Genomic DNA, 22,785 nt, shown 5'->3' on the forward strand with positions numbered 1-22,785 from the left:
GTATGGCGGAGCAGATTCTCCTCTATCATGATCCAGATCTGTGGATTAAAGGGCTACTCCACCCTAAACCTATTTATACATGGGGGTCATTTACATAACTTGTAGACACTATCGGGGGAGGACGGGGGTGACATGGGTTCTGACCGGTCTCCAGAGCCCCATACACAGCGGGCTGCCATGTCCTGTGTCATCTGACTCCTTTCTATCATAGACAGCAGGAGTTTTTTCAGCAATTTGCTTTACAGCAGCTCTTCTGTGGAAATTGGATCAGGCTATCCTTCACCCCCCCCCCCCACACACACACACCAATGAGCCTCAGGCCCCTCCACCCAGTCGCTGGTCATTTTTTCTTGGACTGTACTTAGTCGGTACTGACCATTATATACCAGGGACCCCACAACAGCGGACGCTCTGGAGATGATCGGACCCCGGGGGTCTACACATTACTATTCATCCCTGGTCACAGTCCCTCAGATCCTTACACTCATATTTTTAGCTTCTGAGGACTGACCGGTCAATTATATACTATTCTATCCTCCTCCTATATCCCCGACAGATGCCGCTATCATCAGATGCTCCATGCTTAGCCGGTTTAATGTCATGTTATGGCTGATCGGTGTAGCAAAGAGTTAATATTACAAAACAACTCTACGGCCCGTCCAAGATGGCGTGTGCCATGTGACTCCTCTCCCCCGCAGACATCTGGGGTGAGATGAGACCTCGGGACTTTCTCAGCCTTGGTTCTCAGATATCCTGACTACGGGGACGCTCACTGAGGGAGGGGGCATCCATATTGTACCACAGTTCTCACAAATTGTGTTGTTATAAATTCCAGTCACCCATTATAATAGATAAGAAAAAAAAACACAAAATACAGATCTGAGTGGAGCCAACAGCACATAAGACATGTATCTCCATGCAATGGTGACATAATAAACATAAAAAATAGGAGGAAGAGGAAATAATCTCATGCTATTTTTATTTCCTGGAGACACTTAAGAAAAACAAAATGGCCGCCAGCAGTTATCTGTAGGCGCTATGAGGGTTAGAGGCTAGTGACAGTGATGATATACCGCTCTACCTGGTGAAGGTCAGGGCTTCTAATCTCAGCTGTCAATACATCTATAAGTGCGGATAAAATACACCGCCATCTCCCATTACATAATTAATGCTGAGGATAACCCAGCGGAGGACGGGAATAATCCTTGACTTACGTCCCTCCCCTGACAGACTGATGGAAGGAGGTGATGGACCGTTTCCTAATCTACATCAAGCTCTTAAAGGGGTATGCGGGCGAAAAACTTTTTTTTTTAAATCTACTGGTTTCAGAAAGTTATAAAAATTTGTAGTTTACTTCTATTTAAAAATGTTCAGTCTTCCAGTACTTATCAGTTACTGTATGTCCGACAGGAAGTGGTGTATTTTTTTCAGTCTGACACAGTGCTCTCTGCTGCCACCTCTGTCCATGTCAGGAACTGTCCAGAGCAGGAGAGGTTTTCTATGGGGATTTGCTGCTGCTCTGGACAGTTCCTGACATGGACAGAGGTGGCAGCAGAGAGCACTGTGTCAGACTGGAAAGAATACACCACTTCCTGCAGGACATACAGAAGCTGATAAGTACTGAAAGGACTAGACTTTTTAAATAGAAGTAATTTACAAGAGTTCCCCCTTTAAAAAAGATCCGAGCTGATGAGAAAGTAAAAAAAAAAATGAAAATGAAGGGGAAATTGGTCTTTTTTAATTTATTCCCTGTTGTACACTCCTAACCTCCCCGGGAGATGCAATAGAAATAAAGATCAGAACAATATTGTAATTATTTCCGCCAGGACATTATGATCCCAGTGGTCATGTGACCTGATGTTCTCATATAAAGCAGGGTTATAATTGACGGCTGCTGCTTTCTTTCAGCCATCAGTGTGGCGGGCCGGGTTATACAGGTCACCGGTGCCAGGCTTTGTGCCAATCATTGATTAATGAAACAAAGGCAGATAAGCGGTTTTAGTTCGCCGTTCTGTTGGCGAGCTTTGACCTAAATTTCCTCCATTGTGCCAGCCATAAAGATAGAGACTCCAGCAGGTGTCGCTTAACCCTTTGTGGTCACACGTCTTACCTTCCTTCACGCGGATCGTTGGCTTCTTCTGACGAAGTCCTAGTAAGATGAAGAACAGGACCAGGGGGATGAAGATTTCAAAGGCCAGGACCCACTGCAAGGCAAAAACACCATATTATACTAATATATATATATATATATATATATATATATATATATATATATATATAATAGGCCAGGACCCACTGCTAGGCAGACACACCATATTATACTTCTATATATATATATAATAGGCCAGGACCCACTGCAAGGCAAACACACCATATTATACTAATATATATATATATATATATATATATATATATATATATATATATATATATATAATAGGCCAGGACCCACTGCAAGGCAAACACACCATATTATACTACTATATATATATATATATAATAGGCCAGGACCCACTGCTAGGGAGACACACCATATTATGCTAATATATATATATATATATATATATATATATATATATATATATATATATATATATATATATATAATAGGCCAGGACCCACTGCAAGGCAAACACACCATATTATACTAATATATATATATATATATATATATATATAATAGGCCAGGACCCACTGCAAGGCAAACACACCATATTATACTACTATATATATATATATATATAATAGGCCAGGACCCACTGCTAGGGAGACACACCATATTATACTAATATATATATATATATATATATATATATATATATATATATATATATATATATATATATATAATAGGCCAGGACACACTGCAAGGCAAACACACCATATTATACTACTATATATATAATAGACCAGGACCCACTGCAAGGCAAACACATCATATTATACTTATACATATAATAGGCCAGGATCCACTGCAAGGCAGACATATCATAGTATAATATATATATATATATATATATATATATATATATATATATATATATATATATATATATTAGGCCAGGACCCACTGCAAGGCAAACACACCATATTATACTTCTATGGTGATTGGTCGGTTAGGAGGTTGTTGTGATGCCAGTGCTATGGCTAATGACCTGCTGTCAGTTTTTTTGTGGCTGGCTATATTGCTCCCTAATGGTCGGTGACAGGTCCCTTGGGCTCTCATCATGGTGGTCCGGAGTGGAGATATGACCCACCCGGACTGTCGGTACCGCCACCCACAGAAAGGGGAAATAACCCTAGGACGGTGTAGCTTGTGTGTAGGTGCTGGTGCAGTGATCACTGAGTCCCAGCAGAATAAATAAAACTTTTCTTTACTGGCAAGTCTCTGGTAATATAAGTGAATAATACGTGACTGATACAGACTTGCTCTCACTGGATCTGTACTGAGAGATACTGACGTAGAGAGTGAGAAAGCGATGCTGACTTGGTTACGTGCTGAGAAGTAGAGAGTAGTTTGTCTTTAGAGTCCTAACCCAATGTAGTACTGTGCTTTGCCGGAACTTTAGAAGAATACTTGAGAAGTAAAAACTTGAGAGAAGAAGAATACTTGTGCCCGTGTTTTAACCTTTGTCGCTATACCACCTTCTGCCCAAAAGTGTCGAGTTACCCGTCCTGCCAGGATGACACAAACCCCAGTCCTAGTTATCTGAGTTGAGCAAAGTGTCCGAAATTAACCGTTGTCACCTGCGCTGCGAGATAGAGTACATAGACCTTTGTGGTAACTTTGCTCTATCCGGATCAGTTCCACACCCACAAAATCTCACAAACACAAAAAATTGCGTCCGAGATTTATAGCGCTGTCCTCTTTCTTGTAAGAGTCTTTCTGTTACCCATAGCAACCAATCACAGCTCAGCTTTCACTTCTCATTCTGCTGTGGTAAAATGAAAGCTGAGCTGTGATTGGTTGCTGTGTGCTGTAGTTCTGCTACATGAGGCCACCATATAAAATGGCCTAATACCACAGCCCTTTTACTTATCACTCGCAGAATATAAAGTCATATAGAGAAAAGCTGCCTCACAGGTCTTGTTGCCCATAGCAACCAATCAGAGCTCAGTTTATGTTTCCTAATCTGGCCTGATGAAAGGGACCACGTAAAAACAAAATGGCGGCCCAGTTCCCACACATACATACTCTGACAACGCGTTGCTCACATCTGTAAAATCTTTTGCTTTCCCCCTCCACCTTAATATAAATAACCCATCCTGCCCTATTCACAAGGGGGCGCACTTCCCGCAGTCCCCCGAGGGCAGTCACATCACGGCTAGAAAACAACACAGGCGGCCGTCACCTGGGAGCGCTCACTCTATTTACTACCAATGACTTCAATGAAGGCTGTGTTCACACAGTTGTGTAAAAAGCTGTTTGGTAAAGTTTAGAGGGGTTCTTGCACACGTCCTGTATATAGTTATATATATCTCTTTGGAGAGGTTAGGTGTAGCGCGTCGCACCGCCGCACATTCTTGCTGCATATTTTGTTCTGGTTGTAGCCGGAGGACACCTTTATATTTTGCTGTCATGATGGTCCTCCCCAAAGACTAAAAAGCAAATAACAAACAGCAATAAAGAGTATTTTTTCTATTTTCGCCTCGGGTTTACAGCCCTATAAAGTGTCATCATGTGGGTCACATACTGTACTCGGGCCATAAAACATCACTGCGCCATAACCTCATGACTTCCCTCCGCTACCTTTATGTCACTGGTGACATCTGCAAACTATGAAAGCCTCTGCGAGATTACACTGCCCGCCCTTAAATACTCTGTTCTGCGGAGGCTACTATGTGCCTGAAACCCTCTCAGACTACCCCCAGCCTCACTAACTAACGCACACGTACACAGGTCACCACCCCCTCTACAAAAGCTGCATGTCCCTGTTCTGAAACACTCTGTACTGCTTGGGGAGCCTGTTTTTTTTTTTTTACCATTAATACCACCAACAATATCGGCACACTACTATACTTAAATATTCGGGTGGGGGTGGGTGCACTTTTTTCACTTTGTAACCTATCACAAGATTGTCAGACTTCTCTCCTGAGATACTCTGTGCTGCAGGCAGCTCCCTGTACAGGTACCCCCAAAGACTATTCATCCTCAGTACTATGGATTTGCCATAAATGTCTGGTGGAAGGGAATGCATCTAACTTAAAAACAGGGGTCCCCACCCTGTCCCGCATGGCATGCCCATGCTGCCCATGGTGAGAGTAACAATTTCTGCCATACTTATTATCTATTCAGTCTCCTTACCCCAGTTCTCAGCTGCCACTTTCTGCTGAAGACACAAAAATCTGTGTGTGAGTATTTCTCTTTGTCTCCCCCTCCTCCATCCTCCCTTCTGAGACAGCTGATGTAAACAAGTCCCTGGATGGCTGTATCTGCAACACTCTAGTGCCTTTTTAATTGCAGTGACCCAGGTTGCTGGAACTGATGTTGGGCCTGCTGGCGGGTTCTGGTGTTTTGGAGGCTACCTGTCACGGTGGCCAGGAGTGGTAATACCTACCATCAGACACACGGCAACCAGACCTTGGCTAGGACTAAGGTGAGGTGCAAGGTGTAGGTGCAACTGCAAACAACTTTCAAACTTTACTTAGAAAAGGTCAAAACAGTTACAAACAGTGCTCAGGTAGTTAGTGCAAAAATAATCAGTACTAATACTCCAATAGATAGATAGGTGAGTTGATAGAAGAAGCTGTAACAGGTGCCAGGGACCAGATAGGAGGGCGCTTACCTTATGTACTCTGCCGGGATGTGGTAAAGTGTCTCTTTAGTGTTTAAGAAATCCTCGTACACCACCACCTTCTGTCCCACAGTGTCGGGTGACCCGTCCTCTGGGGTAGTACGAGTCCCAGGTCTCTGCTCTGGGTGGAGCAGGCTTGTAGAACCCTTCCTACAAAGCTGAGCGTCTGTCAGTAGAGAGCGGCTTGCTGGCACTGTGCTCTACTGCAGGTCCAGTCTTAAGTTATCAGTCCCTTTTTTTTAAGGTGGTCGACTGTCCTGTGTTAGCTGTAATGTCCATGGCGTAGGCAAGGGTGAAGACTCCCTTGTCTTCGGTTTCCGTAGGGGCCTGGTCTGGCAACCCATGAAGGTTAGGAAGCTAGTTGCAGGAACAACTATATACACGTCCTGCCGGGCCTGTACACAGACACTAACAACTAAGGGGAAGTAGTTACTATAAAGGAAGTGTGTGTGCAGCTAGCCCTAGTGTTCTCTGCAGCTGTGCTGTGTGAGTGTGACATCTAGTGGTTTAAATAAGGAACAGCGGCTCCAGTCCTAACCTGTGACAGTAGAGAGTTAGAGAGTAAAGAGATAGAAAACACATAGTGGGACACTCCTTAATGCTGGGAGGGTTAATCATAGTGAGTTCATTAGCAACTTGACCTCAGATTAACCCTCCCAGCATTACAAAGAAGCTACAATGTTGAAGATACAGCCTGCCAGGAACTTGTTTACATCAGCCGTCTCAGAAGGGAGGGGGGAGGAGGGGGAGAGAAAAGCTCACACACAGATTTTCGTGTCTTTAGCAAAAAGCAGCAGCTGAGAACTGGGGGAAGGAGACTGAACAGATAATAACAGGTATGGAAGGAATTGTTAGTCTCACCACGGCCGGCAACATATCAAAAGTTATGTTTGAGTGGAATACCCCTTTAAGGCTGTGCTCACACAATATTTTTCCATTCTTTTTTTCATTTTGAGAAAACCTATAGGAAAAAAAAAAAAACAGACAGAAAGAAAACCAAAGGCTACAAATCAGTGTGTGAACATAGCCGTAAACCATACTGTAACCAGCAAGGATTGTGCCCTTCTCAGGGTCTGTAACCATCAATTCTGTGCCACGACATAGGAAAGAAAAATGGAGTCATCTGTTCTATCACAATCTGTTCTTCAAAGGGAACTCCATAACTAGCTCTTACAGATCATCCTCGCTTCTCTCCGTTCCTTGGTCATAATCCAGCGCTCTCATCCTGCAGCAGAGATCATAAAGCCTCCTGTCTGCCAGCAATAACCTCCAGGACAACCACCTACATATCCACATGCCTCCCTGGCTGCCACCATGATGTTACACAACACAAATGAATACTTCTCTGATGTAAAGACGTCAGTGCCTTCTGATCCTCCACATATTATACAGAGGCTGCTGGGAACAAACCAAAACAGCCACCATTACAGGGTGATCAACAGTGGCATAGCTATCGTGGAGGCAGACCACGCAGCTGCTATGGGGCCCTTACAACAAGCCGCCATTGGCACCCCTACCCCTGACCACAGCAGCAAACGCCCCTCCTCCAGTGCAGACCACAGAGCCACACAGCACCCCTGCCTCCCACCCTATGGTGGCACTACAGAGCACCACCAGGGTTTCCCACAGATTCCAGGTGACCGCTGAGGTTTGAAACGCGTTGCTTTGATCCTTTTCCCATTTGTGCTCGTGTTATCACTGAATGCTGTAAATCTTTTAATGGATGAAGAAAATAAAGCTGCTTTTATTCACCCTACAGCTTATTTCCAAGGAACCTTCCAACAATTAAGCATTATCCAAAGTGGAGAATCCCTTTAAGGATTCAGATGACTGCTGTCCTAGTTTACTCAGACTCAGGTCTTTTTGCACAGAGAAAAATTGCTGAAAATTACAACATGTAAAATTTCCCTATCGCAGGGGTGGTCACCCAGCTGTCCTGCCAGTCAGTGGGGGCAACAGTGTAACTAGAATGGGGCACGTGTCACAGTAGAGCTGAGCGTTGTAGTTATTACCGGCCATAAATGGTGACTCACATCCCATGATAGCACCCACCATGTCGGCCAGCGTCAGAGGAACCTACAGCCTGAGGTCGACTCAATTGGATTGTCCCTTTAAAGGCCCTATTACACAAAGCCATTATCGGACGTATTCAGCCGATATTGGCCGTTTCAGTGGATAATCATCAGGATAGCAGTGATCTACTGCCGTCACTCTGTGGAATAGGAGCGGTGCCAGCAGACCACCGCTATCCTCTATGGGCTACCCGGCCGATCTACTGATCACCCGGGCAGCCCCCTGCGGCAACCCTGCCTCTTACCCGCTTGCTGCCGACACATGTAATAGCGTCGGCAGTGATCGAGGAATGAGGAGCGAGCAAAGTCGGCGCTCGCTTGATCCCTTTCGTCGCCCCCTGTAATGGGGGCTTAAGTTCACTTTGAACCAAAATTAATAATGAAAAATATATTCCCCCCCCCCACTAAACAAAAGTAATCAAAAGTATACAGTAAAATAAACCAAACAAAACATAAGCTAAAATATAAGTACACACAAAAAATTGATAAAAGTAAATAAAATATAAACACAAAAATGAAAAATAATCATAAAATAAATAGAAAATCCTTCTCAATAAATAAATAAACTAAAGAAATAAAAAGGCAAAAAATAAATAAGAAAATATTTAGAAACCCTAATAAAAAAGAAATAAACTTACAAAAAATAAAATAAATGATACAAAATCAAATAAACACTCTCTCTCTCTATAACTAAATAAAAGAGATGTAATTGGCAATAATGCTGTGTATAGCATAATGGCGGGTGATCCCTGTCCTGCTCCCAGCATGCTCGGGGGTCTGCGGGCACCATGTGGCGGACATGCTAAGCTGGTAACCAGAGCAGATGTTGGGAGTCATGGGGCCTGATGGTCACACGGATCCCTCCACCCACAGACAGTGTGACGCAGGGAGCCGGGTCCTGCCATCTCCTCCCTGAGGCGACCAGAGACAAATCCCATCGATAAACCCTCACAGAGTACACAGGAATCCATGACCCATTTACAGGGAAGGGAGGGGGGGGGGGGGGCGGAGGACGATGGATCCCGGGAAACAGGTGCAGAGCGGCCGGCGAGGAGCAAAGTCCAAGTGTGATCAGAAGAGAAGGACTTGTGCATAACATGACGGATGTAGGACAAATGTCGGTCGCTGTATCCTCCCGGCTCCCGTCACACTGCCGATTTTCCTTCGGGATTTGCGGACAGAAAATCTGCAGCAGAAATCAGGAGCAGCGACGCAGATGAGAGGACAGCAAATCTGTAGACAGGGATCCGATGTGGATGGGCCCCATTGACTTAAATGGAGAAGTAAAAATCTGACATCAAATTCTATGTAGCAAAATGTATAAAGAACCAATAGCCCCCCCCCCCCCCCCCCCGCGGCCTCTGTCGCCCCCTGTTGAGGTTAGATTACCTGCCAGCGACGGGTGATTCCTCGGCATGGGAGCAGGAGAAGGTGAGTATACTGATTTCTCATTTCAGAATTGTCCACATTATCCGGCACCCTGCCCTCTTTCATCCTAAACCTTTTAGGGAATCTGAAAAGCCAGATGTGAACCAGGCCTAACGCTGTGGTTGTCACCCAGTTTTGCCATTCAGAAAAGCTGGGTGACCTGTGGCAGTAACAGTGATCGCCATGTCTGTCACCCAGCTTTCCTAGAGACAGAAATTAGAGTAACTCTCAGTATCAGTTGTCACCTCCCTCTCTTAGCCCCTCCCAATGTAACATCCTTGAATACATAGCTCCTCCCACTACAAGACCCTCTCATTGTGACATCCCCACTATTAGCCCCTCCCACTTTATACACCTCCCCTTATAAGCTCCTCCCATTGTGGCTTTCCCATTATGAGACCCTCCCACTGTAAGCCCCTCCCACTGAGAGCTCCTTACACGCTAGTTGATCTTTCTTAGAGGCCCCCTGCCCCAGAGCATTATGGTCCTGAAGTTTATGTAATTAAGGAAGCATTTGGGGGGGGGATTTTTAGCTAATTCGCCTCCTCTATCACCGTTATACAGAGATGCTGATCGTATCCAGACAGAGTCTACTCTACATGGACATGTTCCTTGAAGAATAACAGCTTCCAAGGAGGCGGCCACCCAGCCTTTCTGCATAGGCGCACAGCAACAGGCGGCCATATTGTCTCCAGCTTTTCTATCCTTTACATAAGATGAGGCCCCCCCCGACACCTGAGAACCCCCCCCGACACCTGAGACCCCCCCACCCCCCCTGACACCTGAGACCCCCCCACCCCCCCGACACCTGAGACCCCCCCGACACCTGAGACCCCCCCACCCCCCCTGACACCTGAGACCCCCCCCACCCCCCCTGACACCTGAGACCCCCCCACCCCCCCTGACACCTGAGACCCCCCCCCACCCCCCCAACACCTGAGAACCCCCCTGACACCTGAGACCCCCCCACCCCCCCTGACACCTGAGACCCCCCCACCCCCCCGACACCTGAGATACCCCACCCCCCAGACACCTGAGATCCCCCCGTCCTCTGCTGGTATAGTGAAGCCTACAACATTGTGCCCAGCTCCAGTCAGCGTGCCCTATTCAGAACAAGGGGCCGATTATAAGGGGGGCCGCCGCCTGTGATAAACATCCAGGCACCAACACTGGGGACTTTTATCCGGGAAAAGAAAAGGGAATTCTGTAAACTCCAGATCGCACCAAGCACCATTATAAGAGGAGAGAAAGGAGCCGGGGGCACATGTTACGTTACGGTCCCCCCCCCCCCCCCCAATGTCAATGTGGAGATTACAGCTGAGGGTTTGTTACAATTGCGTCCAGTCTAAAAAATCCTCTATGACTCCGGCCTACAGCTGCCCATACACCGGAGGTTAAAGGGGTACTCCAGACTACAGCTGGCCATACACCGGAGATTAAAGGGGTACTCCAGACTACAGCTGTCCATACACCGGAAATAAAAGAGGTACTCCGGCCTACAGCTGCCCATACACCGGAGATTAAAGAGGTACTCCGGCCTACAGCTGCCCATACACCAGAGATTAAAGAGGTACTCCGGACTACAGCTGCCCATACACCGGAGATTAAAGGGGTACTCCAGACTACAGCTGCCCATACACCAGAGATTAAAGAGGTACTCCGGACTACAGCTGCCCATACACCGGAGATTAAAGGGGTACTCCAGACTACAGCTGGCCATACACTGGAGATTAAAGGGGTACTCCGGACTACAGCTGTCCATACACCAGAAATTAAAGAGATACTCCGGACTACAGCTGTCCATACACCGGAGATTAAAGGGGTACTCCGGACTACAGCTGCCCATACACCAGAGATTAAAGAGGTACTCCAGACTACAGCTGCCCATACACCAGAGATTAAAGAGGTACTCCGGACTACAGCTGTCCATACACAGGAGATTGAAAGGGGTATTCTGGACTACAGCTGTCCATACACAGACTAAAGGGGTACTCCAGCCTATAGCTCACAGAGCATTGTCAGGACCAGACACATTGTAACCTCGAGGCAGTAGAGATCTCTGTGTTGTTTGTACAGCTCACAGAGCATTGTCAGGACCTCAGGGCAGGAGAGATCTCTGTGTTGTTTGTACAGCTCACAGAGCATTGTCAGGACCTCGGGGCAGGAGAGATCTCTGTGTTGTTTGTACAGCTCACAGAGCATTGTCAGGACCTCGGGGCAGGAGAGATCTCTGTGTTGTTTCTACAGCTCACAGAGCATTGTCAGGACCTCGGGGCAGGAGAGATCTCTGTTGTTTGTACAGCTCACAGAGCATTGTTAGTACCTCAGGACAGGAGAGATCTCTGTGTTGCTGGTGTAGCTCTCAGAGCATTGTCAGGACCTGGGGGCAGGAGAGATCTCTGTGTTGTTTGTACAGCTCACAGAGCATTGTCAGGACCTCAGGGCAGGAGAGATCTCTCTGTTGTTTGTACAGCTCACAGAGCATTGTTAGTACCTCAGGACAGGAGAGATCTCTGTGTTGCTGGTGTAGCTCTCAGAGCATTGTCAGGACCTGGGGGCAGGAGAGATCTCTGTGTTGTTTGTACAGCTCACAGAGCATTGTCAGGACCTCAGGGCAGGAGAGATCTCTGTGTTGTTTGTACAGCTCACAGAGCATTGTCAGGACCTCAGGGCAGGAGAGATCTCTGTGTTGTTTGTACAGCTCACAGAGCATTGTCAGGACCTCAGGGCAGGAGAGATCTCTGTGTTGTTTGTACAGCTCACAGAGCATTGTCAGGACCTCAGGGCAGGAGATCTCTGTGTTGTTTGTACAGCTCACAGAGCATTGTTAGTACCTCAGGGCAGGAGAGATCTCTGTGTTGCTGGTGTAACTCACAGAGCATTGTCAGGACCTGGGGGCAGGAGAGATCTCTGTGTTGTTTGTACAGCTCACAGAGCATTGTCAGGACCTGGGGGCAGGAGAGATCTCTGTGTTGTTTGTACAGCTCACAGAGCATTGTCAGGACCTCGGGGCAGGAGAGATCTCTGTGTTGTTTGTACAGCTCACAGAGCATTGTCAGGACCTCAGGGCAGGAGAGATCTCTGTGTTGTTTGTACAGCTCACAGAGCATTGTCAGGACCTGGGGGCAGGAGAGATCTCTGTGTTGTTTGTACAGCTCACAGAGCATTGTCAGGACCTCAGGGCAGGAGAGATCTCTGTGTTGTTTGTACAGCTCACAGAGCATTGTCAGGACCTGGGGGCAGGAGAGATCTCTGTGTTGTTTGTACAGCTCACAGAGCATTGTCAGGACCTCAGGGCAGGAGAGATCTCTGTGTTGTTTGTACAGCTCACAGAGCATTGTCAGGACCTCAGGGAAGGACTTGGTCACAATATAACTGATCTTTTTTCTCTTTTACTGTCAGCGAGCAGAAATTCTGAATATAGTTATAAAGAAGTTTATGCAGCATTTAGTTTTAGATAAAAGGGGAGTTCCCCTTTAAATTCGGCCATAAGCCGTTCCATAATACACAGAAGAGCTGCAGCGCGGCAGGCAGCCCAAGACATCAACAAAGCCTCGTCCCCAGGTCCATGAAGGGGATCTTTGTGGACCTGTTGTTATCTGCGGAGCCCCCCCAATTATTTCAGCAGTGTGTAGGAGGGTAGTTAGGACCTGGTGTCTCCGGTCACCTCAATACCCGCTTTGTATTTCAAAAAAGGCCAAAATATCCATAATCCGTCGCTAAGCTTCATCCAGTATTATCCTATAGTGTAAGATTACAGATTTAAAGGGCGACTCCACCCCGCACACATCATTTCCCTACTGCCTTACAATGCCTCCTATACTGCAGACCCAGCTACTTCACAGTGAGTAGCCCAAGGCTAAAGGCAAACCCTTCCTGCATACGAATTACGAGAACAGGTACAAGGCGGGCTCAAAGGGGCTGTCCGTGCCGCCAGCTCCCTGTATATTAGGAAATCTAATCCTCTATGTACATACATACATCATCACCTCTCATCTTCTGTGCTCACATATGGATCCAAATAAAAGGGGTTGTTCACCCCAAAAAACTGCTTTCAAATCAACTGGTGCCAGAAATTTGTAATTTACTTCTACTAAAAAAATCTTCACTCTTCCACTACTTATTAGCTGCTGTAAGTCCTGCAGGAAGTGGTGTATTTTCTCCAGTCTGACACAGTGCTCTGTGCTGCCACCTCTGTCCATGTCAGGAACTGTCCAGAGCAGTAGACGTTTTCTATGGGGATTAGCTGCTGCTCCGGACAGTTCCTGACATGGACAGAGGTGGCAGCAGAGAGCACTGTGTCAGACTGGATAAAATACACTTCCTGCAGGACATACAGCAGCTGATAAGTACTGGAAGACTGGAGATTTAATAGAAGTAAATTACAAATCTCTGGCACCAGTTGACCTAAAAGAATTTTTTTTTTATGAACAATCCCTTTAAAGGTGTTCTTCTCTTTGGACTATCCATTGGGAGGAGAAGGGGCACTCCAGGGCCCCCTATTCTCCTGTCTCCAGTCAGGGACGTGTATAGCGTGACAGTCGCAGTGGCCTGATGGCGGGTGCGTATACCTCGGCCACTGCGCACATTCCGTTAATGAGGAGCACGGCCATCCCCTCACTATACGCCCACTGCTGGGGACATTGGATTTCAATGAAGCAGCGGATAAATCAGGAGGGTGAGCGCGTCTGCAGAGTCCCCCGCACTCTCATCATTCACCGCCATCCTATTGACGTTTAATCAATTGAGTTTGTAGAGAACGCTCAGGTCTCCCATGGCTGGAGTCACCCGGATCCTCTAACATTAATGAGATTCTATTAATATCGCAGGAAAATACCAACATATAAGGGCCAGCCCTCATACTACTGCCAAGAAAATACCGCCATATGCCTCCGGAATACTACTGCCATAAAGGGCCAAGATAAGCCTGACACATAATACTGCCATAGAGAACCAAGATAATACTGACAGCTATTGCCTATGTAATGCTGCCATGTAGTACTAAGATAATACTGATACATACCACCCACATAGTACTGCTATATAGTACCAAGATAATACTGACAGCTATTGCCTATGTAATGCTGCCATGTAGTACTAAGATAATACTGATACATACCACCCACATAGTACTGCTATAAAGTACCAAGATAATACTGACAGCTATTGCCTATGTAATGCTGCCATGTAGTACTAAGATAATACTGATATATACCACCCACATAGTACTGCTATATAGTACCAAGATAATACTGACAGGTATTGCCTGTGTAATGCTGCCATGTAGTACTAAGATAATACTGACAAATACAGCCCACATAATACTGCCGTACAGTTCCAAGATAATTTTGACATACATTGCCTACATAATGCTGCCATATTACCGATAAATACAGCCCACATAATAAAACTGACACGTGCCTCCCAAATACTACTGTAAAATGGTGCCAAGAAAATACTGATATACACTGCCCACATAATACTGCCATATTGTATCAAAGTAATACTGACATACATGGCCCATATAATGCTGCCAAACAGTACCAAGATAATACTGACATATATAGTTCACGTAATACTACTGTAATATATATATATATATATATACAGTCATACTGCCAAGAAAATACTGACATACACTGCACATATAATGCTGCCAAATAATACCAAGATAATACGGACATTTAGTATATAGTTCACATAATACTACCACATACCTCCAAAATACTACTGTCATATACTCCCCACATAATACTGCCATATAGTTTTAAGACGATACGGTCATATACAGTATAGGGCACATAATCCCATTATATAGTGGCAAAACAATACTGTCACATACAGCTCACATAATACTCCTAAATAATGACACAATAATACTGCTGCATACAGGCCACATAATACCCCAAATACTGCCATATACAGCCCATATGATACCACCATATAGAGCCATATACAGCCCATATGATACCATCGTATAGTGCCATATACAGCCCATGTGATACCACCATATAGAGCCATATACAGCCCATGTGATACCACCATATAGAGCCATATACAGCCCATGTGATACCACCATATAGTGCCATATACAGCCCATATACCACCACCGTATAGTGCCATATACAGCCCATATGATACCACCATATAGAGCCATATACAGCCCATATACCACCACCGTATAGTGCCATATACAGCCCATGTGATACCACCGTATAGTGCCATATACAGCCCATGTGATACCACCATATAGTGCCATATACAGCCCATATGATACCACCATATATAGCCATATACAGCCCATGTGATACCACCATATAGTGCCATATACCACCACCATATAGTGCCATATACAGCCCATATGATACCACCATATAGAGCCATATACAGCCCATGTGATACCACCATATAGTGCCATGGTAATGCTGCCATATAGTTCTCACATCATACTGCTTTTCAGTGTCCAGACGGTAACACCAGATACTGATAAGTAATAATATCAGATCACTGCGGCACTGTTACCGCTCAGGAGCCCAGGAAAGCTGGGTGACCGCCCCATCAGACAGCTTCCCCAGGTCCAGATACTGGTAAATAATACCGCCTGATCACTGCGGCACTGTTACCGCTCAGGAGCCCAGGAAAGCTGGGTGACCGCCCCATCAGACAGCTTCCCCAGGTCCAGGTGTGCAGCATTCCAGTTCTCCCCTACATGAGCCGGCAGGCAGCACTACAGACTGGAGGCATTCGGTTATTACAGGTCCTGTCCCCCGGGGGGCGCCCTGGGGGCCGAGGAGGCGGCAGCTGCTATAAAAACAAGCTCCACGTCTCAGGAGGCTCCTTAAGAAAACACAGCCAGGAGGCCATTAATATTTCATAGCCTGACATCAGTAGCTGCAAACTATCCCTGCGTCCTGCTACCCAGCTTTCTCACAGCCCTGAGCGGCCGCTGCTTCACTACCTGACACATCACACTGAGGAGCCTGGGAAAGCTGGGTGGCATCATCATAGATTGCGGCCTGTCTGCGGAGTTATGGAGTTATACAAGCAAGAAGGGGGAACACTGCATGATAAAGCAGCTCTGCCGTTCAGGGGGCTAGGAAAGCTGGGTGATCACAGCAATGGAAATTGTTAATCAGCTTTCTTATAGAGCCAAAAAAGTATGTTCCATTGTGCGCCATTCAGGGGTCTAGGAAAGCTGGGTGACAATATGACCACCATTACAGTATCCACATAGATTAATACCCAGCTTTCCTACAGCCCTGAATGGTCTGCTTAGTTATGTAACTATACAAGCCAGGAAGTTTAGACTTTTCTATTCAGGGGTGTGGGAAAGCTGGGTGACCACCAGCATGCCCGCCAATGTCACAGGGATTAGTACTCGGCTTTCCTAGACCCCAGATTGGATCGGCTACATTGTGTGTCATTGTATAATATCAGGGAGAGATGGATGACACCCCCTATGTGAGCTGCACTGTTACTTTTTATTCACACTTAAAGGGGTACTCCGCTCAAACATAGCTTCTGATATGTTGCTGCCCATGGTGAGACTAACAATTCCTTCCACACTTGTTATTATCTATTCAGTCTCCTTCCCCCAGTTCTCAGCTGCAGCTTTCTGCTGAAGACACAAAAATCTGTGTGTGAGCTTTTCGCTCTGTCTCCCCCTCCTCCCCCCTCCCTTCTGAGACAGCTGATGTAAACACGTGCCTGGCAGGCTGTATCTGCAACACTGTAGCTTCTTTGTAATGCTGGGAGTGTTAATCACAGTGAGTTCATCAGCAACTTGACCTCAGAATAACCGTCCCAGCATTACAAAGAAGATACAATGTTGCAGATAAAGCCTGCCAAGGACTTGTTTACATCAGCTGTCTCAGAAGGGAGGGGGGAGGGGGAGACAGAGAGAAAAGCTCACACACAGATATTTGTGTCTTCAGCAGAAAGCAGCAGATGAGAACTGGGGGAAGGAGACTGACTAGATAATAATAAGTATGGAAGGAATTGTTAGTCTCACCATGGGCAGCAACATATCAGAAGTTATGTTTGAGGGGAATCCCCCTTTAACCATTGAGAGGGGTAGAGTTTTTCCATAGGCTCCAATGCAACAGCGCCCCCCGCGCCAAATCCTAGTTGATAATAAAGTGAACTTTGACCCACATTAACTTGTGAATGAAGCGTCATCCAAAGATGGCCGACACCCGCTGTAATCAGTGACATCAACAGGAAGGACTCTCTCTGCAATATAGATGGTAATGCCCTTTAAATAGTAACTGATATCAAACTGGGCCAGTCCCGCCCCCTCCTGCACAGGATTATCCCTATATTAATGTCTTGGTTATCAGCGCTGATAATACCGCCATTACCTCCAGCTCATTGTGGACAGTGTAATCAGTGACGCTCCATACCAAACAATAGGCGTAGAATATACTGCGGAATAATCCAGTGCATGCAGGTTCAGCTAGATGCCAAGTAACCAAGGTGAGCGATCACAGATATCACCGCTATATACAGTCACCACCTGAACCACACAGTCACGTCAACTAGTAGTTATATCCCTGTGTATAGGAGCAGTATTATAGTAGTATATATTCCGTATATAGGAGCAGTATTATAGTAGTTATATTCCGTATATAGGAGCAGTATTATAGTAGTTATATTCTTGTATATAGGAGCAGTATTATAGTAGTTATATTCCTGTATATAGGAGCAGTATTATAGTAGTATATTCCTGTGTATAGGAGCAGTATTATAGTAGTTATATCCCTGTATATAGGAGCAGTATTATAGTAGTTATATTCCTGTATATAGGAGCAGTATTATAGTAGTTATATTCCTGTATATAGGGAGCAGTATTATAGTAGTTATATCCCTGTATATAGGAGCTGTATTATAGTAGTTATATTCCTGTATATAGGAGCAGTATTATAGTAGTTATATTCCTGTATATAGGAGCAGTATTATAGTAGTTATATTCCTGTATATAGGAGCAGTATTATAGTAGTTATATTCCTGTATATAGGGGGCAGTATTATAGTAGTTATATCCCCGTATATAGGAGCAGTATTATAGTAGGTATATTCTTGTATATAGGGAACAGTATTATAGTAGTTATATTCTTGTATATAGGAGCAGTATTATAGTAGTTATATTCCTGTATATAGGAGCAGTGTTATAGTAGTATATTCCTGTATATAGGAGCAGTATTATAGTAGTTATATCCCTGTATATAGGAGCAGTATTATAGTAGTTATATCCCTGTATATAGGAGCAGTATTATAGTAGTTATATTCCTGTATATAGGAGCAGTATTATAATAGTTATATCCCTGTATATAGGAGCAGAAATATAGTAGTTATATTCCTGTATATAGGAGGCAGTATTATAGTAGTTATATCCCTGTATATAGGGAGCAGTATTATAGTAGTTATATCCCTGTATATAGGAGCAGTATTATAGTAGTTATATCCCTGTATATAGGGAGCATTATTATAGTAGTTATATCCCTGTATATAGGAGCAGTATTATAGTAGTTATATTCCTGTATATAGGGGGCAGTATTATAGTAGTTATATTCCTGTATATAGGGGGCAGTATTATAGTAGTTATATCCCTGTATATAGGAGCAGTATTATAGTAGTATATTCCTGTATATAGGAGTAGTATTATAGTAGTTATATTCCTGTATATATGAGCGGTATTATAGTAGTATATTCCTGTATATAGGAGCAGTATTATAGTAGTTATATTCCTGTATATAGGAGCAGTATTATAGTAGTTATATTCCTGTATATAGGAGCAGTATTATAGTAGTTATATTCCTGTATATAGGAGCAGTATTATAGTAGTTATATCCCGGTATATAGGGGCAGTATTATAGTAGTTATATCCCTGTATATAGGAGCAGTATTATAGTAGTTATATTCCTGTATATAGGGGCAGTATTATAGTAGTTATATCCCTGTATATAGCAGCAGTATTATAGTAGTTATATTGTTGCATATAGGAGCAGTATTATAGTAGTTATATCCCTGTATATAGGAGCAGTAATATAGTAGTTATATCCCTGTATAGCAGCAGTATTATAGTAGATATATTCCTGTATATAGGAGCAGTATTATAGTAGTATATTCCTGTATATAGGAGCAGTATTATAGTAGTTATATTCCTGTATATAGGGGCAGTATTATAGTAGTTATATTCTTGTATATAGGGAGCAGTATTATAGTAGTATATCCCTGTATATAGCAGCAGTATTATAGTAGTTATATCCCTGTATATAGCAGCAGTATTATAGTAGTTATATTTTTGTGAAGGTGGCAGCAATGGATGGATAGAATATGAAATCTCTGCTCTCTCGTGCTGCATGATGGATGGATGTTCAGAATACAAATGATAACAATAGGCAACATCTCAGGGATGGTTGCTGCATTATTGATTGTTATATTTAAAGTGGACGGAGTTGCCCTTTAAATTTGGAGGAAAACAGGTCTCCACTATAGGGATATACACATACATGTAGGTTTCCTGCAGTGACCCAGTTAGATCCTGGTAGCTTCATATGTGCACGTTGCCTGATGTGAGTCACGGTATTATCTGGTTTATAGATGCTTCCTGTCTTGCAGGGGGCGGAATGTGAAATATGGCAGCGGCTCGTTCAGTCTGCTCGGTAGCGGGGCGCTTATGTCATCTATAACTGGAGCGTCGATCGGTTGTGTTCTCTATTACTGGATGTAGAGACAGTGTTCGATCAGGGCCAGGGGGGTGGTGGTCGGGGGGGGTCGTCCATCTATGCAGTCAGTGACAGCGCGCAGCACCAGGCGGCAGATTCCAGCATGGCGCTCTATAACGTGGTCCCCCCCCCCCCTATAGGAGTCTTATCGACTATCAGTCATGTATATAAATATATTGATGGTAAGAGCCCCCCCCCATTACAGTATGTGACCATAGTCAGATTATGGCGGTGACAGCCCCCCTGCCTCTCCGCACCTACAGGTGTTTGCATTTGATTTAGAGGCCAAACTTGAAGCAGGTGACCACCGAGCCAACATGGCCGCTAGTCACGGCTAGGGATGGCGCAGGCTGTACACAGATGCCTATACTGATGGGGTCCTGGCCCCGGGGCCGCACTCTATGTGTGATCCTATGCGGATAGACAGGGGCTGAGAACATGAAGATGGATGGAGGGCTGCGTACACTATACGAGCTCCCCAAATCAATGGAGGTAGAGCAGGTGGACAGGGGAGAGACAGGTGAGAGACGGCCATGGAAGAGACAGACAAGAGACAGCCACAGAAAAGACAGGTGAGAGACAGCCACGGGAGACACAGACGAGAGACAGCCACGGGAGACACAGACGAGAGACAGCCACGGGAGACACAGACGAGAGACAGCCACGGGAGACACAGGCGAGAGACAGCCATGGGAGAGACAGGCGAGAGACAGGCGAGAGACAGCCATGGAAGAGACAGGGGAGAGACAGCCACGGGAGACACAGACGAGAGACAGCCATGGGAGAGACAGGGGAGAGACAGCCACTGGAGAGACAGACGAAAGACAGCCATGGGAGAGACAGGCGAGAGACAGGCGAGAGACAGCCATGGAAGAGACAGGGGAGAGACAGCCACTGGAGAGACAGACGAAAGACAGCCATGGGAGAGACAGCCACTGGAGAGACAGGGGAAAGACAGCCATGGGAGAGACAGGGGAGAGACAGCCATGGAAGAGACAGACAAGAGACAGCCACAGAAAAGACAGGTGAGAGACAGCCACGGGAGACACAGACGAGAGAAAGCCATGAAAGAGACAGACGAGCGACAGCCATGGGAGAGACAGGGGAGAGACAGGCGAGAGACAGCCATGGAAGAGACAGACAAGAGACAGCCACAGAAAAGACAGGTGAGAGACAGCCACGGGAGACACAGACGAGAGACAGCCACGGGAGACACAGACGAGAGACAGCCATGGGAGAGACAGGGGAGAGACAGCCACTGGAGAGACAGACGAAAGACAGCCATGGGAGAGACAGGGGAGAGACAGCCATGGAAGAGACAGACAAGAGACAGCCATGGGAGAGACAGGGGAGAGACAGCCATGGAAGAGACAGACAAGAGACAGCCACAGAAAAGACAGGTGAGAGACAGCCACGGGAGACACAGACGAGAGACAGCCATGGAAGAGACAGACGAGAGACAGCCACTGGAGAGATAGACGAGAGACAGCCATGGGAGAGACAGGGGAGAGACAGACGAGAGACAGCCACAGGAGAGACAAGGGAGAGACAGCCATGGAAGAGACAGACGAGAGACAGCCATGGGAGAGACAGCGACAGGAGCGTCAGACGAGAGACAGCCATGGAAGAGACAGACAAGAGACGGCCACAGGAGAGTCAGATGAGAGACAGCCATGGAAGAGACAGACAACAGACAGCTATGGGAGAGACAGGGGAGAGACAGCCATGGGAAAGACAGACAAGAGACAGCCACAGGAGAGTCAGACGAGAGACAGCCATGGGAAAGACAGACAAGAGACAGCCACCGGAGAGACAGCCACAGGAGAGTCAGACGAGAGACAGCCAAGGGAAAGACATGCGAGAGAAAGACGAGAGACAGCCATGGAAGAGATAGACAAGAGTCACCCAAGGGAGAGACAAGCGAGAGACAGACGAGAGACAGCCACGGAAGAGACAGATGAGAGACAGCCACGGGAGAGACAGGTAAGAGAGCCACGGGAGAGACAGGCAAGAGACAGCCACGGCAGAGACAGGCGAGAGACAGCCACGGAAGAGACAGGCAAGAGACAGCCACGGGAGAGACAGGCACAGAAGAGACAGACGAGAGAGACAGCCACGGGAACAACAGGCGAGAGACAGATGAGAGACAGCCATGGTAAGGACAGTCGAGAGACTGCCACAGGACAGACAAGCGAGAGACAGCCATGGGATACACAGACAGTCACAGGAGAGAAAGGCGAGAGACAGCACAGCTCTATCCATGAGACAAGAGTGCATTGTTAAGAGACAGCTGGAGATGTACAGTGCAGCTCTATAAGAGATAACAGAATGCATTGGTAAGAGACAACTCAACAGAGTACATGAAAGAGACAGCAACAAGTAACAGCGCAGATCTACACATGCAAGAGAGAGGGAGAGATGGACATCGGGAATTCATGAGACAACAGGGCACATTGATAAGAGACAGCTGAAAATGCTGAAGAGACAGCAACATGTTACACAAGCGACAGCTGAACTCTATTCATGCTGGAGACAGTGAGATACAGGTAAGAGACTGCTGTGACTGGGCAGGGTTGCTGCAGGTATGAGACAGCAAATACGGAGTAAAAAGTGACAGGGAAGAGACAGCAATAAAAGGAAAGGTTACAGATTATAGAGCCAGCAACGAGTGCAAGAAAAGAGACAGCGGGGATGGAGAAGAGAGTGCAAGGTAAGAGACAGAAGAGAGTGCATAGTAAGAGACAGCGGGGATGGAGAAGAGAGT

General features: G+C 45.9%; 1 protein-coding gene across 1 annotated transcript in view; it reads right to left on the minus strand.

Annotated features, from left to right (window-relative positions):
* The window catches only part of ABCA2 (ATP binding cassette subfamily A member 2), a 74,480-nt gene that overhangs the window by 48,051 nt on the left and 3,644 nt on the right, over nt 1-22,785 (minus strand). The window contains exon 2 of the mRNA XM_069986895.1: nt 2,111-2,204. Within this exon, the coding sequence (XP_069842996.1) occupies nt 2,111-2,204 (94 nt within the window). The remainder of the gene's footprint in view (nt 1-2,110; nt 2,205-22,785) is intronic.

Source organism: Dendropsophus ebraccatus, chromosome 10 (assembly GCF_027789765.1).
Source record: "Dendropsophus ebraccatus isolate aDenEbr1 chromosome 10, aDenEbr1.pat, whole genome shotgun sequence".
NCBI lineage: Eukaryota > Metazoa > Chordata > Amphibia > Anura > Hylidae > Dendropsophus > Dendropsophus ebraccatus.